General features: G+C 40.9%; 2 protein-coding genes across 6 annotated transcripts in view; both read left to right on the top strand.

Annotated features, from left to right (window-relative positions):
- The window catches only part of PTPN12 (protein tyrosine phosphatase non-receptor type 12), a 456323-nt gene extending 452646 nt beyond the window's left edge, over window positions 1-3677 (top strand). For 2 of the 4 annotated variants that reach the window (XM_069229677.1, XM_069229676.1), the window contains one exon: window positions 2724-3677. In XM_069229677.1, coding sequence (XP_069085778.1) covers window positions 2724-2785 — 62 coding nt within the window. In that variant the 3' untranslated portion in view covers window positions 2786-3677. The remainder of the gene's footprint in view (window positions 1-2723) is intronic. The other 2 variants (XM_069229675.1, XM_069229674.1) reach the window with 1 other exon arrangement.
- Window positions 3678-16056: 12379 nt separating this feature from the next.
- RSBN1L (round spermatid basic protein 1 like) overlaps window positions 16057-18498 on the top strand; it is a 214165-nt gene continuing 211723 nt past the window's right edge. The window contains exon 1 of one of the 2 annotated variants that reach the window (XM_069229672.1): window positions 16057-16653. In XM_069229672.1, the coding sequence (XP_069085773.1) occupies window positions 16134-16653 (520 nt within the window). In that variant the 5' untranslated portion in view covers window positions 16057-16133. The remainder of the gene's footprint in view (window positions 16654-18498) is intronic. The other variant, XM_069229673.1, reaches the window with a different exon arrangement.

Below are 18498 nucleotides of genomic sequence, written 5' to 3'. Positions count from 1 at the left end.
GAGCATTTTCAGTTTTCAATGCTCCTTTTTGGTTGCAACAGGAATGGATCAAACCAAGGACAACGGGAGCCCGTGCATGGGGACTCCTGTTGACTTCAGTTAGTTCCTTTTCTGTTGCTGGCACTTGCCCGAACCACACAAGGGGCACAGTGTTTTTATTGGCACAAATAGGACAAAGTTAGGTGGTAGGAATGTTGTGGATTCCTGCGGAAGTTTCCATCACACAAATGTAGGAAAATGCTTGATTTCAGGCACGCCCCCATGAAATTCCCTGGTTGCCTACTTCTCAAAAATGTCTGTGGTTGGTAGGTTTCAATGGGTGGCAGCCAATCATGGCCTAAATCCTGTGGCTGCCCCTATTGTTTTCTCCATGTAGCACTTCTGGGCCTTTTGGATCAAGGTTTCTTGGCCCACACATACAGGTGAAACATCATTTTTATCAGAAAACTTCGGGGAATGCTGTGTAGTAGGAAGTGTGCACCCCCCCCCCCCCCCCCAGATTCCAGATGTTTTCCTAAAATGTGTTTGTCAACTATCGAGGTTTGCAGGGCATTGTGGGTAAGAATATGGTGTGGAATGCATCCAAAGCACACCACCCTGGACTCCACCAGGTGTCTAGTTTCCAGCACCATAACTTGTCTGGATGTGGTACGTTTTTCTGTGGGGGCCCAGATTGGGAGTAATTATCCCATCGCGGTGGGTGTTTTACAATGAATGTTGCCCTATTTACTTGGGGGTGGGGGCATAACCATGTGGTCCCACCCCTATATTTAAAAAAAAAAAAAAACTAACTTCTAGTGGGCTTTATGTCCTAGGGCAGCCCAGAGCCCTACAATTCTTCATTAACAAAAAATATATATATATATCTCTGGTGGGATTTCTGCCCCCGGGGAGGTACAGATGGGGGGAATTGCTCCCCAAAGTGGACCTATTTTTCAGTGAATATATAACATAGTTCAAAAGAACAGAGGAATGGTTATGGTATTGATTGCAGTACTCTGTATAGCTTCCTAATAGAGGTGCTCCTCTCCCCAAGGTCAACCATACCATAGAAACACCCCAAAATGACATACAACAAGATAGTAAGGGTGAAGCATTCTTCATGGCAGTCAAAATTAACTATGAACAAATAATAGGGTATTATCTCCCCATAAATTCCACTGCAGAGTTGTGTATCATCACGTTGACTTCATGTAGACATCAAGAAGCAAGAATGGCTCAATTCTTCTTTATTTCTTGCTTGAAAATTACAAGGACACAGCCAACGTGTTTCATCCCATAGCATAGTGACTTCTACAGGGCTGTTAAAAACCATGACAAAACTTAAGCCACAAAGAAAACATTAATAAATGCAAATTAAAAACATCCAAGGCATAAAAATCAACATACATGGCCACTAGATTAAAAAACAAACAATTGTTGGTAAAAAAAACAGAATTAAAAACATTACATTTGAAAAAAAACTAAATTAGTAAGCTATCCTACTACACACCATTTACCGGAAACATTGGCTAAGTCAAATTAAATATCTCACTCAGTCACATATTTAAACATATCCTTATTATATATCAACATGTTTCCGTAAGTGCACAATCATGTGATGATACGTAACTCTGAAGTGGAATTAATAGGGAGATAACTACCCTATTTTTTGTCCATAGTTAATTTTGACTGCCAATGAGTGGTGCTCCCTACTAATGTGTTACATATAACACAGTGTTGGGTGCCACTATGTATTTCTAGTTAAATCAGTTTTCACAGAAGAGCATTTTGTTTTGCTTATAACTCTAGCGCTGTTTGCCGATTCTACATAAAGCTTTCCACAAAGAAAGCTTTACTCTCCAACACAGGAAAAAAAAAACAGTTCGCTGAAAGGTTAGAACTATGTGTAGTAAGTGTGTTTTTCGTTACTTGGTGCAAATTCGTTAAGCCATTAGAGAAATTTGTATGTGAAGAAGTGCTCACAGTGGTCCTATAGGGGTTGAAAAGTTAGGGCTACCTGGACAGATGGTCAAGCGCGAGTCCCTCAGTACAAAAAAGGAAAAAATAAAAGGGCGTGTTCTAATTAGCTGAGGGAGGTTTTTTTTCCTGTCAACATTTCTAATATTTAACAAGCAATGTGACTGACTGGCTGCAACCCTGAGAAAAAAGCTGCAGCTGCCCTTGTAGTACTCTGGGGCTTGATCCTTGTCTCCTGATATTGTTAATTATGCCAAGGGTACTGTGGTGCATCCATGGGAGCTGCCATGGTACCATCAAGCTTTTTCTTGGAAACTTAGGGTGGCACTTGAGCGGAAGGGCAGTAACAGGTCACCCACAAAACAAGTTTAAAAAAAAGTGGATTGGGCATCTACAGAAGTTTCGGTCAGGGCCTGGCTAGGCCCTGCAACCACACCCCAACTTCTGGCAGAGCACAGCTGATGGCTGAGTGGAGTGGAGTGTGGTGACTGCTGAGCCCTACGGTCAAGGCTCCTCAGTTTGTTTTGGTGGGGGGGCGCACAGGACCCTAGCTGGCAACTTCATCAGTGATGCCATTTAACATGCCATAAGTCATATATGTGAGATCATACTACTGTCATCTTGCAGTCCTCAGCGCTAGAATATTATTCAACACTTGTTAAAAGGCATAATTCATCATCGTACAGGTTGACATTAATACAGTCATATTGTAACTAGCCTATATTTACAGTGTTTCTAAGGGCTACTTTCTGTTTTTACTGCAGGCTTCAGAAATCGCTGTGCAAAACCCAGAGGTCCCCGAGATCCGCCCTCAGAATGGACATGATGGAAGAACCAAGAGAGATGTTTATTTATACTGGAAAATACAAGTGCCACTAAACTATAGTATTCCACGTATTATTTTTATTGTTGACTAACACAAAAACAGTGCAGAGTTAGCTACCTGCAGCCCATTTCACTAACTCCACAATGGTATAAATGTTAATCTGTACCAAATGCACCGTACATATTGTTTCACCAACTGTGGACTTCTGGTATGAAACCGTAATATATCCTTGCTGGGACCATTTACCTGCCTTATAAAACACTTAGGAAAAAAAAGTATTACATATGGTTTATTTTATAACTTTATAAAGTATTATTGCCTTAATGTCTTTTAAACCTGTTACACGCTGCTTTTAGACTTCTGTTAATATAGTGAAACTTTTATGATAGAGTTTATGGACTACTTTTGGCATCTTTTCTTTTATTTGATATGTATGCATTGTTTTGTAAATGTATAGGGCAAGCAGATATACTGTATAATTTGAGACGGTTTAAATCGTACAATATTAACAGAAGATGTAAGAAATCTCTGCATGGTCTAAAATGTATGTACCTTGTTTGTAAATTATTTGCCCTGCAATTTTAGGCATTTCAGATGTTTTACTTTGTTGAACAAGTGCAACCAGGTTTGCAGAGAAAGATTGTAATACATTTTGTATATTATAAGCAAAAGTGAAAAATGTTATTTTTATATTATACTGTTTAATTGTCGATATTAGATTGTCCTAGTTTTCATCTGGTCAAGGAGATTCAGTAAGTGCCTTGGAACAATATTGAATTCCCTTAACAGGTTACTTTAATGTTTGAGTTATCTGGGATTAGAAGACTATCAGAAGCATCTGTACTTGCAAGAAATTGATGATATGCTACTATAAAAGTACTGTTTAAACCACCTTTAGTTGCTCCTTTTCTACTTGATGTTTGAAAATGTTCAAAATTAGAAGTAACTGTTTCCAGCATAATGGTGGCAGTAGAGTTGCTGTATTTCAAAATAGGCACGATAAAAAGAGCACGCTTAAAACAATTGTATTTTCCACACCAACAAAAAAGAAGTCTATTATTCCTATATTTAGAGTACACGAAAGTCGGATACTGCATAATTAATTTAATCTGTTCTCATATACTAAGCAAATCAGTATGTATTGCCCAAATATACAAAGAAAGAAAAAATCCACTACTGATTTGTCTTGATGCTATTGAGACATGGAGACAAAAAAAGCAGTATTGGTCTAAAATTAATTAGAGTGGAAGGACTAATGCGTGGCATAAAGCATACTTCTAGCCTCCTAACCTGGGAATATTTTTCAATGTTTAGCTAGAAAGGATGTTGTGCGGTGCCTTCTGATTAATTCTGTGACTTTCAGCACCATTTTTGATGTGCTGATTTTTCTGTATTTAGTTGGAAGCACTTTAAGTGTCCATAACATTGTGAATATTTTATGATCCACTCATGAGACTTGACTGAGGTTTTGTCATCAAGCTTTGAGAAAGATGACTGTTTGGTGCTACCTCTCCAGCCAGTAAATAACTGTCCCTCAAAGGAACACTGCTGAGTCATAGAATATAAACACACCAGAATCTTTGTCCCTTAAACATTCTACATTTCATGTTTAAAGATACACTACATCTTTCAAGGTACAACACATCTTCACCTCTTTACAAGGAAAACATAATATTCCCCCCAAACTAAAACACATAAATAATTAAATATACTGAATAAGTGATGCAATAATATACTACATCACATAATCCTGTATCTATCCAGGTGGTCTGTGAACTCTTGGCGTTCCAGGGGCTTTCCGGCCTCCCACTACTTGTCCATTTCCATTAGTGTTGCGGGAGACACCATCATCTCACCTTTCAGTGGGTTCTTGATCTCTGACATTGGTATGAGCATATTTACCTATATATCTGCCCAACACATCACCATCATAATGAAACCACTGCATCCCTCCACACTTTTAACATTGATCCCACCTCCCACACTGGCACATCACCTTTCTTATATGATGCCACTCTTCCCAAATTCCACTGTGCATTGTTCTCCACTGTCATAACCCAATCATGCACTTCTGCTACCTTAAAAAGACCACAAAATGTTGTTATCCCGCAACCTACTTGCACTGACTTCACTAAGACCAGATCACCTACTTCAGTTTTCCAACCACACTCATTCTACAGTTTATAGGCCCGAACCAGACCATTCGCCATGGCCCTGACATCTCCTTTCCTCGCCACAGCCATCGGCACCACCCCCTTTATCATATGGTTTGTCCTCTCAACAAAACCATTTGCCTGGAGATTGGACGATGACTTGTGTGGATGCATTATGGCACAAAAAACTCAAATTGCTTCATTTCTTCTGATATCAATTTCGCTGGGAAACCTTCTTTAAAAATTTCGTCTAAACACCTTGATAGTACTCCTTGTGGTGATCTCTTGCATAAATTTCACCACCAACCATTTGGAACGTATATCTACTAAGACTAGTGCAAATCTCACTTCAGCAGCAACTACTCCCATGGGCCCAATGAAATCTACACATACTGTATGCTGTGGTGTACCCTGATTCACTATCTGACTTTTGGGGCAGGATATTTCCTTATTGCTTACAATAAGTCTTTCTTTGGTTTAATATCTGTGGTCGACAAGATATAGATAGCCAAGATAATCTACCTCTTCAACCAAACATTCACATTTATCTTTTCTGAGAGTTAAACCACCCTCAGCAATTCTTTCTAACACTTAGGTCAGGACAAGATTGTGACCCTCCACTGTCTCACTAAAAACCAGGATGTTGTCTTCGAAATAAATCACACCTTCTATCCCTTTCAGTGTTTGGCTCACCATTCTCTACAATACACTGTCTGCCGACGAGAGGCCAAAAGGCATTCTTGTGACTCAAAATACCGCTTCTAATGTAATGAACGCTGTAAGATGGTTTGAATCTCTGTGCGATCTGATGGTAGGCACTCTTCAAATCAAGCCTACTAAATACACCCCCGTGGTGGCAACACCAATTGATTAATATTTGGAAGGGGGTAGTTGCCCACGATATTTTGACTTCTCGTCTGGCAATAATGGGTACCTTTTTCACTTTGTTGAACAGGAACAGGTCGTGCCATAATCTTGTGCATATTTATGTATTTAGTTCACCACGTCGTCGGAAAACACTCCACTAGCTTTCTCCACTGTTTTATTCACTGTGATGTCATCCACCACCATGACTTGTTTGGGAACTCTGGGGTTTGTATGCAAATCATATTGATGATCCCACCCCAATATTGGGGGACCACTTTCAGCAACATACTTTCCCATTCACACATCTTCCCTGAAATTCAATATTTGTTGGCATGTACCCAATAATATCAATTTTTTCACCTTGATAGCCACCTGGATTGATCAGTTTGGAAAGCAAATGTACACCTGGGCACTGTGCCACAAACATTTTTTTAGTATGATAGTATATAGGGACCCTAAGTCCACCATAGGTTGAACCAACTTCCCTTTGATGTTGAATTCGGCCTTCAGTTTTACCTCTACTGTCTTAACCATCAGAAAGACACAATATTGTCTACATCCTCATCCTCCCATGTGTTTTCTTGTACTGCTGCCACCCTAAACTTAGTATTGTTCTTGCACTGCTGCCACCCTAAACTTAGTATTGTTCTTGCACATACGAGCAAAGTGGCCTTTATGCCCACATAGCCTGCACTCTTTGCCTATAGCAAAACAACTCTTTAAATCAGCAGTATGATAAGCGCTTCCACGTCTTGTACACATTATTTCTGTTCATTTGAGGCACTTAGCTCTGGTAAAGGTCATGCGAAGATTACCAAGAAAACTCCCTCTAAGTACCCCCAATATCCTCTTGTTCAACAAAAGAAATCATTCCAATGTTATACACTGGCATTGTATGTTAGCGCTTAGCAGGGTGATCCACAGGTGTGGCAATCCAGGTAAACAACACTCTTACCTGCTACAGTATTCAGCTGCTCATGCATAGTGGGTTCCCACATCAACACTGTCTACGCAGCCACCTCACCCATTCTTTCTGGAAATTGTTGCCCATTTTATGATCCAATCATGAGATGTGAAGGAGGTTTTGTCATCAAGTTTTGAGAGAGATGACTGTGGTTGGTGCTCACTCTCCAGCAAGTATCTCTCTCAAATGAACACTGCTGAGTCACAAAATATAAGTACACCAGAACATTTGCCTATTAAACATGCCACACATGTCATGTTGAAAGATATACTACATACCTCGAGGCACAACAGAGTACTGCTGGAATTAAGCAGTGGGGTTCGCTAAAATCTGAAAGCAAGGGCAAATTGTGGCATTTTCTATCTACATTTTAATCATATTATTATTATTGATATAAATAGGACCTTCTGGCTTTATCACAGCGAAGGTTTTGAATTAACACATCAAGCACATTCTAGTAAAATGCCGTTCACCTAACCATTAAGTATTTTGCCTTGCATTAATGCTCAAAATGCAATTTTATTAGGTCTTTTCACTATGTAGAACATACTTGGTATTGCACAGAGCAAAAAACAAACCTACATTCACAAACATCTTATGGTGGTAAGATGTACTGTATGTTTAAATTGCCTTTAGAGCCCAGTTTGTTTTATTCTGTGTTTACGCATGTTGTACATTGCTAGTTTATTGTGTGCTACACTTTAAGATACAGAAAATCAGCCCACAAACAGATGCAAAATCTTTCGGATGCACATAAATTCTGTGTGCTCGTTGATATCCCTGCCACTAATAAAATTAGGTGCAATTAGTGAAGCAAAGATTAACAGCTATTTATGAGCTGTGCAGCGATTGATTACACTTCATCACATATTAGTCTTATGCACATAGCACTGAGGGTCGTTAGTGAGGAGTTACATCTTTTTAAGTTGATGGTAGTTTGTAATTCCAAGTGTAGGTTACTTTTTGGGCTAGAAACATTTTTTGTTAAAAAGTGCAAATCATATAGATTGCGTATTTTCTGCAATGTAATAATTATGTCTAAATTGACTCAAATTGTCAAATGTGTGACCTATATAGAAGACGCCAGACTGAGCTGCGGCCCTAGTCAGTAGTGTTGGGTTCACAACACAGACATGACACTACTTTTCTTAAGTGATACAACCTGCCCATTTAGTTGGCACAGGATACACTAAGCAACAGCTTGCAAATACTGTGTACAATCACGTACTGTGTACCCCAAAATTATCTTTCAGGGACAGGAGTTAGATATGAAGTGCTGCATCTTGTATTGTAAGAATATGGCAAAGATTGTCTTTTTTTTCTTTTTCTATTACTAATTGAAAACTCTGAACCCTGTACACTAGCTTGGGTTCCTTGTCTGCACTTTTGTTATATAAAATTATAAAAAGTTTTGAGGGTGCAGTTTTTAAGTTTGCTGGCTAGGGTTCAAAGTTGCACTTACCGCTCTCCCAAATTGTGGCGCGGGTGTACCCATTTCTAAACCTGTGACAAGATATTTCTTTAAGTGAATTGAAATACAGCAGCAACAGCACTTCATCTGGAACGATCCAAGCAAAATTTAACCAAAGGAATTTGGGTGAACAGGTTTTGAAGCCTTTACGACCTTGTTGTGGATAGGTTGGCATACTACCTGGCATGCACAGGTTCTTTGTTTACAATGTAATATTTGTACGGAACTGTATTGGGTAGCGCATAACACAACAAAAAAAGGGAGTTGGCTTATCCCTCCCCCACTTATTTTTTTTAAATTACATTTAGAATTCAAAAACGTATGCACAACCTTATATCTCTAAACCACAGATTGGCTGACTCAACAGCATTTTAAAACAGATGCGGGGTGCGTAAACAATTTATACTGATTTGCCAGTTGTCCGTGTCTAGGCCTGAGATAGCTGTGTGTGCGTGCACGCACAAGGCTTGTTCACTATATTCAGTCATGGTTAACATAAGAAAAACTCATGAGTATGAAAGTTCTAATATAACCATTCCCTTTCTCAGATTAAATGAGATTTAATAAGTTACTTATATCACATCACAGTCTACTACACATTGGTGACAGCCAAGAACAAAATACCTTTTGAAAAACATATAACCAAATAAGCATATTGTTGTATTGATAGTTATTTTAGAATGTTACTGTTTCATAGTTCTTTTAGAATGTGACTGTTTGAGAGTGGACGAAGATTCCACAAGCCGGTGGGTTGCGCAGGTGCGGTGCGAAGGAGGTGAGGAGGCTGGGATGTTTCTTCTGTTAAAGCCTGACTTCATGTAATCTTTAATAAAAGAAGAGATCCTGTTTTCACCATGTTCCAGAAGTCCTGTGTGATGATTCTTCAATGTAACACTGGCGACGAGGGAGTCTAACCTACGTGTCCGATTCCTGAAAACTGCCGGAGAGAAACATCTCAACTCCAAGTTAAGTACATTTGCTCTTTGTCTACAGGAAACGCAGTTTAATGACTTTGACCTTAACTAGTCGGATTCTTGTGCTTCGCTTAACTTTATTTTCGGTTGTCGCGTTTATCTGTCATCGTTGCGGTATCCTAGCAACGTTCGTCCATCTCCTGACGCTTTCACGGGCGCTGTGCGTCTCTTACCTTCTCGTGCTTTTGAAGTCGGCACAAGCATCAGAACATTTTTACACGTCCCGTGTCTTCGCACGAGCCTCAGACGTTTTCACCTTGCAGTATCCTAGCAACGTTCGTCCCAGGCTGCTTCAATCTCCTGACGCCTTCACATGCGCTGCGTGTCTCTTACCTTCTCGTGTCTTTGCACGAATCTCGGAAGTTTTCAAGTGCATTTCGCATGTTTATTACACAAGAAACTGAACTTTTCATTGAAGTTACAGCTTTTCTCAGTGCCTCATACTGCGATAGGCACGCATTCTCAAAGAACCTGGACTACAATAAAACGCTCACCTTCAGATTCTTCGTGGGACTTGTACTCTTATACACCAGAACTATAGTGTTATAACAGAGAATTTTCTTTTCTTTTCTCCTTTTCTCCAATTATTTTCATCTAGTTACAGCTAATTTAAATAATTTATTTTCTTCTTTTTTTTTTTGTACATTCACTATGCAAAACGTGGCTGCCCCTCCTTTTTTCCTTTCCACCCCTGGTGAACCCCTTATCAAATGGGGTAAATGGAAAAAAGTTTTTGAACGGTACGCCAGGGTTTGTGGAACTTCCTTAAGTACAGAGAGAAGGACTGCCCTATTGTTGCACTGTTTAGGTACTGAAGGTCAAGAAGTTTTTGACCATCTTCCTGATGTTCCTGATAACAAAGCAGTTAATCTTAATGAATATGAAATCTGCATCAGGAAAATGGACTTACATTACTTACCAAAAGTCAGTACCACTTTAGAAAGATATTATTTTGGTCAAAGACGTCAAGTAGACGGGGAATCTGTTGAAAATTACGTCACTGATTTAAGACATTTAGCTTCGTCTTGCAAATTTGGTTCAACTTTAGATGACAGAATTCGTGATCACTTCATGCAGGGCTGTATTATCGATAAAGTGCAAGATGAATTGTGGTTGTTGGATGATCCTCATCTTGATGAAGTTATTTCTCTCGCTAAAAGAACTGAACATTCTGTGAAGTGTTGATGTAATAAAAAGGAATGGTCACAATGACGTGGCACTAGTGAAAGATAGCAAGTTAAAAAGTTATAAGAAAGTCACTAAAACTACGTCTCAAAATCCTGGAAAAAAAAAAGATGTTACAGATGTGGTAAAGAGGGACATTTTGCAAATGATAGCACATGTCCAGCCATCAATAGTTTTTGTCTGTTCTGTTTAAAAAAAAAAAAAAAAGGTCATTTCTCGATTGTGTGCAATCTGCGTAAATCTAAAAGCGGGAATGCCGTTGATTCTCAACTCACGAAAGATGATGATAGTTGTGAGTCACAGAGTGGCCAGATAGTGCTACAAGTGTCTGACACGAAACCTGGTGTCCCTTTAGATTATATTACGATAGAAGGAAAACAACTAAGGTAAGTTTTGATTCTGGTGCCAAAATCACTATCGTTTCTAACAATTTTTTATCAAGAACAGCTCAGAGGGCGAGTCAAGTTATTGAAACCAGACATCAGGCCATGTGCGTATGGCGGGGAACTTATTGATTTACATGGATACTTCCTGGGGTTGATTGAGTATAACCAGTGTTATACCTCAGGGAAAGTGTATGTCTCGAAGAAAGGAGACAGTATAATTAGCTGGTGGCATCAGAAAGATTTAGGAGTCGTGCTAGACCCGAAAAGTTTGCCCCCAATTATTTTGAAGGAACGAATAAGTGTTGGGGTGATTGAAAATACTTGCAAAACATCAGACTTGGAGAATTCTCTCCGCCGAGATTTTACTGAAATCTTTTCTGACAGGATTGGATGTATGAAGGGTTACACTCACAACATCAAATTGGTTCCTGGGTCTGTTCCTTATTGCAGTAAGGTTCGCAATGTTCCTTTTGCCATAAGGAGTCAACTCCAAGCTGAATTGGAGAAACTGATAGATCAAGGTGTGATTGAGGAGGGGGAAGGAACGGAATGGTTAGCTCTGATAGTTATTGCTAAGAAGCCTAACGGCAAAATAAAACTATGCATTGATCTTCGTAGGCTCAACAAATGTGTGGTGGTAGATAAATATCCCCTTCCAAACATCTCTGAGCTACTAATCAGAGTCTCTGGAGCCAAAGTGTTTTCTACCATTGATCTAACCTCAGCTTATCATCAAGTATTGCTAGATGAATCCTGTAGAAATATAACAGCTTTCATAACACCTTTTGGAACATTTAGATTTGTTTGTTTACCATTTGGATTGATTTCAGCTGCTGCCGTGTTTCAGAGGAGGATGGAACGCATTTTGAAAGGGCTTGATCGTGTGTGCATCTATCAGGATGATATTTTGATTTATGGTAAAGATCTTTTTCAACATGAGATGAGACTTAGAGAAGTTCCAAGAAATATTTCTGAATATGGTTTGACTATCAAGTCAGAAAAATGAAAATTTGCAGTTGGCACTACCGATTATTTAGGCCACACCATAACTGGTGATGGTCTCATACCGAAGAGAGAACTAGTTGATACTGTCCGAAGTTTAGTCTCTCCTACGTCTAAAGAAGAGTTGTTGAGGTTTCTGGGCATGGCTGAATACTATAGCAAATTCATCAAAGGTTTTGCGAGTTCATGTTATCATATGAGATGCTTATTGAAGAAAGGAGTGGAATTTGTATGGAGTGAAGAATGTGAGAAAGAATTCGTTGATATCAAAGAATCTCTTTCTTGTGCCCCTGCTTTGAAAGAATTTGATCCAAATTTACAGTCCTTCTTGACCACTGATGCGAGTGAAAAAGGTTTGGGGGCAGTGTTACAACAAGGAGGATGTGCTCCTGAAAACACAATTGCATTCATATCCAGAAGTTTAAAAGGAGCGTAGACTAGGTATTCTGTCATCGAAAGGGAAGCTCTTGTGGTCTTTTGGGCCATTAAGAAATTGAAGACGTTCTTGTGGGGTGGTTCTTTTGTGGGGAGGACTGACCACAAGCCCCTGTGTGAAGCTCTCTTTTCTAAGGGAATCGATGCAGTGTCAGGGAGGATCACCAAGTGGATTGTCGGATTGCAGGAATATAATTTTGTTGTTAAATATGTCCCCGATACAGACAACATATCTGCTGATTTCTTGTCTAGACTGGTTACTCCCAATTCTCATGTTCAAGATGATGATTATGTAAGTGATGACATGGAAAATTTGGAGCGTGTGTGAAGTGGATTTCAAAATAATTTCTGAGATCAAGTGGCGTGAAGAAACCTTGTCAGACAAAGTTTTAACTGAAGTAATCGAACTATTACGCAAAGGTTGGAGAAATGTACATCAGGGAAGTATGGAAAGTAGAGGGTTCTGGAATGTCAGGAATGAACTTGCTGTGTCAGGATCTCCTATTCAGAGGTACTAGGTTAGTTCCTCCACTTATTCTAAGAAGTCAACTAATGAACCAAGCTTATAGCAGTCATATGGGTATTTCTAAAACCAAAGAAAGGCTACGTTCCTCATACTGGTGGCCTGGGATGGATACTCAGGTTGAGCGTCTAGTGAGAGAATGAGTACAGTGTGCGGTTCGTGAGAAGGCAATGAAACCTAAGGTGCAACCTATGGTAATCGGAGATAAAGCAAAGGGTCCGTGGACAGATATTGCATTAGATATCTTAGGTCCAATTTATGGTGAGAATATGGTTGATTATATAATTGTTGTGGTGGACATGTTTTCCAGATGGCCGGAAGTGTGTTTTACTAAGAATATTGAGACTTGGAAAGTCATAGAATTCCTGAAAGATTTAATAACTAAGGAAGGCATTCCCTCAAATCTTCTCACTGATAATGGGGTACAACTAATTTCCAAAGAAATTAATGACTTTAAGTGGGTGTGGCATTAAACATAAACTTTGTGCATTGTATCATCCAGAATGCAATGGTATGGTAGAGAGATTTAATAGGGTCATTAAAGAGACAATCTCTATTGCAAAAGGGAACCAAATAAATTGAAAGCAAGACGTAATGAAAAAGGTTTATGTATATAGACACACTCCACATTCCACTACTGGTCAAACCCCATTTACTCTTTTCTGTGGCAGACGTGGGAATACGATTTTAGAACCTAAATGGGTCAATGATCTGTTAGACAGGAAGGGAAGAGTAGTGGTAAAAAACAATTAGAGACTTAAAGAACAAGAAAAGTTGTTAAAGAGTAAACTGAACTTCGATAGAACTAACTGTTTAAAGAAGCCGTGGATTAAGGTTGGTGATTGGGTTATGATTAAACAACCTCTTGCAAGAAAGGGTGAGAGGAAATTATCTCTTCCGGTGAAAGTTATGAAAATCTTTACCAATGCTGTTAAAACCCAGGATAACAGAATATGGAATTTAAATAGAGTCGTCAAATATACTGGGGTTGTTAGTCGCGCAGATGATGTTGAAGGACGAAATGAAGAAATTAATGATTGTACAACAAAAACAACTTTAAGAAAATTGCAGGAAAGGACAGAAAGTTCCACGAAGGACTCAAAGTTGAGAAGATCAAGCAGAAATGTTAAAATCCCTACATATCTTAAGAACTATAAATTGGAGTTAAAATTACGCTGGTTTCTTATACTACCTTGTTTTACTTATCTTTGTTGCTGTATATATTTATAGTTTGTTAGTACAAGTAACATTTTTGTATAAAGGGGGGGGGGGGGGGGGAATGTTGAATTGATAGTTCTTTTAGAATGTGACTGTTTGAGAGTGGACGAAGATTCCACAAGCTGGTGGGTTGAGCAGAGGCGCTGGGATGTTTCTTCTGTTAAAGCCTGACTTCATGTAATTTTTTTAATAAAAGAAGAGATCCTGTTTTCACCATGTTCCAGAAGTCCTGTGTGATGATTCTTCGATGTAACACATATCCCATCCCACCTAAGCATCCAGGCCTCAACAAGCTCACTTTCAACCCTGACCGAGCCAGGTCTTGTTTTTGGGTCACAGAAGTGATTGTTAATAGGTGGGTAGCTCTGTGTTGCCCTAAAAAGAAAATCCCATACTGAAGTAACAACTCAATAGGAGCTGGGACAACAGCTTATTTCTGCCCTCCCCCTGACTCCCCTCTCACTGTATCTATGACTAGCTAATGTCTCCAAATCGTAAGTACTTATTGAACAGAAAATCAGTAAACTAGCAATTTAAACGTTTGTCAGAAAAAGTAAAAACATGAAAGGACGCTCACTTGTAAGCTGCTCCATGTGACACCTGTAGTCTAACACAAGCAAAGGCAATCGGTCTGCGATTAATGCACATAAAGATGGGGGAAGATTGCAGCAGCTCGAAGGGCTACAACTGAAGTAGTCCATCATGCATTTCAATGAATCCACTTAGTGGGTCTGGAACGATGCGTCCAAAAATCCAGTAGCATTAGTTGAGAGACAGAACACCGCTGAGCTAATACGTGATTATCGAAGTCTATACCCAATATCTTTAAAAAAACTGGTTGAAAACGCACACTACGTATATTGTTAGCAATAGGTAACTTGCCAACTTTGCTGTCAAAATCAACATTTTAAAAGTACGCTTGATCCAGCATTAAAACCTAGTGTGAACTAAAATCATTAAACAATGTAGCCATTCAAAATGCCACGTCCTTGACAGATGACCCATTCTAGCAATGCCAAGCTTTTTTTTTAATGATTTTCTACGGCTCCGCTGTACCTATGCATTAGAGTGCGCCTTACAAGTAACCAGAGAAATACAAGCAAGAGGGGAAAATAGAGACGACGAAGAAATAGAAAAAAGGGACAAGGATTATTTCAAATAGAGCTAAACAGATGGGTTTTAAGAAATTCCTACAAGGATAACCTACCCGGTGAGTTCTCAGCGAGGGCTGAAGGGAGTTCAAGATTCTGGTAGCGGCGCCACAGAAAGACTGTTTATATGGGCTAAGGAAAAATATGACAGTGTTTTCGAGAGAGTGGGTCACTCATATCATCCTGTAAGCATTTGCATCGAAACCATGCTTTCTTTTTTAACGTTTAAAACGACTAGTACTTACTTCGCCAAAGCTTCCAAATGATAAATTTAACGGCCCGGCCCAACCGACAGACGTTATTCTGCTATGTCGAATGTATCAAAGTAGTGAATAGCAGAGACCGAGCTGCAAAAGACTCCGATGATTTTTACTTTTTTTTCTGCAAATACTCGCAATTTATTTTCTGTAAAGCACGTTGTAATCCGTGCGTTCTAAAAAAATTTATCTGCTACGTACATTGTTAATCGTGCAAAATAATTCTGACATGAAGAGCATTTTATGGGTTAAGTCGCACTGAGGAAAGAAAAAAAAAAACGGAGTCCCTTATAAAGTCATACTATCACCAACAGCACGTGGGCTGCCAAGTTGACCTCTTCGCGCTACTTGGTCTCCAGGCAGAGGATACCCGCGTGTCTCGGGTATTGAAATACAGTCCGCTTTTATTAGCCGGCTTCTCCGGTATTATCCATGCTCCCAAGCACCCAGTGTGTAGACATTTGGTGTCCGGAAAGGCGCGCCGTCAGCACCAGGAAGAGGACGGCAGCTCATGAGGCTCCCAGACCTTCCCCGCCTCCCATACCACCGCTTCCAATCCCGGGCCCAACCTGCAACGAAATGGCGCCGCCGCCTCCCGCCTCCGCACTGCAGCCGCAGCGCCCCGCCTCCGCTGTCCCGCCGCCAGGTCTCATTGGTAACTTGTAAAGCCGATCACGGGCTTTGCCCGACAATTGGTCACGGTATGCTCCTCCCTCACGGTAAACTCCAAACGGCGGAGTAAATAGATCATAGGAGCCCAAAATGGCGGAACCGCCTAGTCCGATCCGTGCTGCGGTGTCCGGACCGCCCACTGCCGCCTTGGCAGCAGCGAAGATCGCGCCCGCCGGTTCATATTCCCGGGAGTTGCAGCCACATCAGTCTCACCCCCGGGTGCCGCCTCCGCCGCGCCCCCAGTCACGGCAGCCGCACCCCCACTCTCGGGAGCCGCACCCCCATTTCGCCAAGAAGATGCGGCTCTCTGAGACCAAGGGCATCAAACCCAAGCGCGTGAACGGCGAGGGGGGCATACCGGCAAAGCCCGGAGCTGCAGTCTGGAGTTTACCTGTGAGTCCAAGCGGCTTCCTGAACGTCCAGCGGCCCCCGGGCGGTAGTCATAGCCCCGGGAGGCCTAAAGAGAAGCGCGAGAAGGAGAAGCGGAGGCGCTGCCCGCGCGGAAGCAGATCCGAACCGGAGGATAGGGAGCCGGGTTGCGGGGATCGTTGCCTGCTGCTGACCCAAACACCCGTTGTCTCTCCCGCCCTGCTGCTGTCTGCGTCCCGATGTAAGTACTGAGACTTCTTCCTGATGCTCCCCACATGGCTTTAGGCCGTATATGCCGAGGTCATTTTCTGTACGTACGGAGCCAATAAGCAGAAAGTGTTTTTGGAAGTTCACTTCACCATGTGTGTGGGCAGGGCTGAGGGCCAGTGTACGCGTGTTCACGCGTTTTAGAGGCTGAGTTCTTCTTTGCACTGTGCTATGTTTGCAAGGTAAGAACTGAGGCCCCATATGTGTACAGAATACCAAGACAGTTTCTGTCCATTCATTTATTTGGAGTGTATTTATGAGAACTAGTTCCCTTTATTTTTTTTTTTAACCCTTTGCAACTGGAAGCTTGACTGACATTATTATATTTGTTTTGATTTTGTTCTTGGTTATTCGACTGCCATACCAGTGATCGAGCCCCCTCCCCATCAGGCGGCTGATACTACTTTTTACTTGTCGTTGACAGATGAATCGCTTAATATCCAGTAGTCCGAACCCTGCAGTTAAACAAAAAAAAAAAAAACATCCGTCATGCCTGATCAGCCTTATCCCTGGCATTCATGTCACAGCGTCCAGCTATAACCAGGACGTTGGGGTGACACAACAAAATCGACATTACAAAGATTTTGACTCTCATCAAATAGTGTGGAAAGTTACGAGGACTTGTTAACACGAGTGAGGCAGCGGGCTGTGAGTCCTGAACCCCACCTCCTTTGCAGAGTACTTTGCTGGCATAATGCATTACACAAGTCTCACTCCCGCTTGTTAATCTGAAGGGATGCACGAGCTGTTCCCACAACAAGGTACATGTGTTGCGATAGCCCTCACTGTGATCACATCACCAACACTGCGAGTTAAATGGCTAAATACCATCCGTCCTGACTGACATCCGCCAAACACCATCCGAGACGAGACTGCTTATAAAAGCGTAAAGCCTCTAGACAGTTTACGAGCTCAAAACAATTTCCATACTTCCACCAACTCCTCTGTAATTTCGACAAAGTAACTCCTATTTGTTTTCATCACAGCATTACAGCAAACGTTCTCAGTGTAGAATTAAGAAGGAAAACATGGATTCTGCATGCATAAATGACTCCGAAGCCAGTAGTTTAGTACATCTGTGGAAGGAAGAGTTGTGCTAAAGGTATTGGGATATAGAGGGTATTGGTTTGTAGATAGCATTATGTGTGTGTGTGTGTGTGTGTGTATATATATATATATATATATATATAATTTAGGCTGTTACTCTGTGGTGTAATTTCACCAAATATTGCAGAAAAGTGCCATAAGCCACAAACACGTAACAGGAGGGTACTTCATGGAACAGATAATTTATCCTGTAAGTATTTTCAAGGTAGTAATCTAGAGTAAAGCACTAGCAATGGTCTTGACATCGTTTTGCAGTTGCCTGGTTAGTTTGACAGATAGACCATCAGAGGGCAGACAGCCTGCCTCCGCTACCACCTGCCGCAAAGGGGTGCTCTTGAATGAGAAAAATCTGCAACTTGGACTCCGAGCTGAAAAAAGACCAAGGGTAACAGCCTTATAACAAAAAAAAGAAAGCCTTTTGAAGTGGTTCTCCAGCAGCTTGGTGAATTTGTTCATCCGCAGCCACCATCCTAAAATTAGAACCTTTTTTCCTTTGGAGTAAAAGTCAATCTTTGATATTAGGTACCACTATGGATATCGGTCTCGTGATGGGAGATATGCTTGCACTTTGTTTAACCACTGGCAGTCACTCTGGGTAGCATTCCAACCCATCGTTGTCTGGGCATATTCTTGCCACTTAAAGTGATACATCTCACACATGTATGCCCAGACGGAGGTCCTGTGCCCCTCGAATCAAGCTATATACTTAACT

The sequence above is a fragment of the Pleurodeles waltl genome, chromosome 4_1 (assembly GCF_031143425.1).
Source record: "Pleurodeles waltl isolate 20211129_DDA chromosome 4_1, aPleWal1.hap1.20221129, whole genome shotgun sequence".
NCBI lineage: Eukaryota > Metazoa > Chordata > Amphibia > Caudata > Salamandridae > Pleurodeles > Pleurodeles waltl.
Note: the sequence above shows the minus strand (reverse complement) of the source record. Positions and strands in the feature narration are given on the sequence as shown.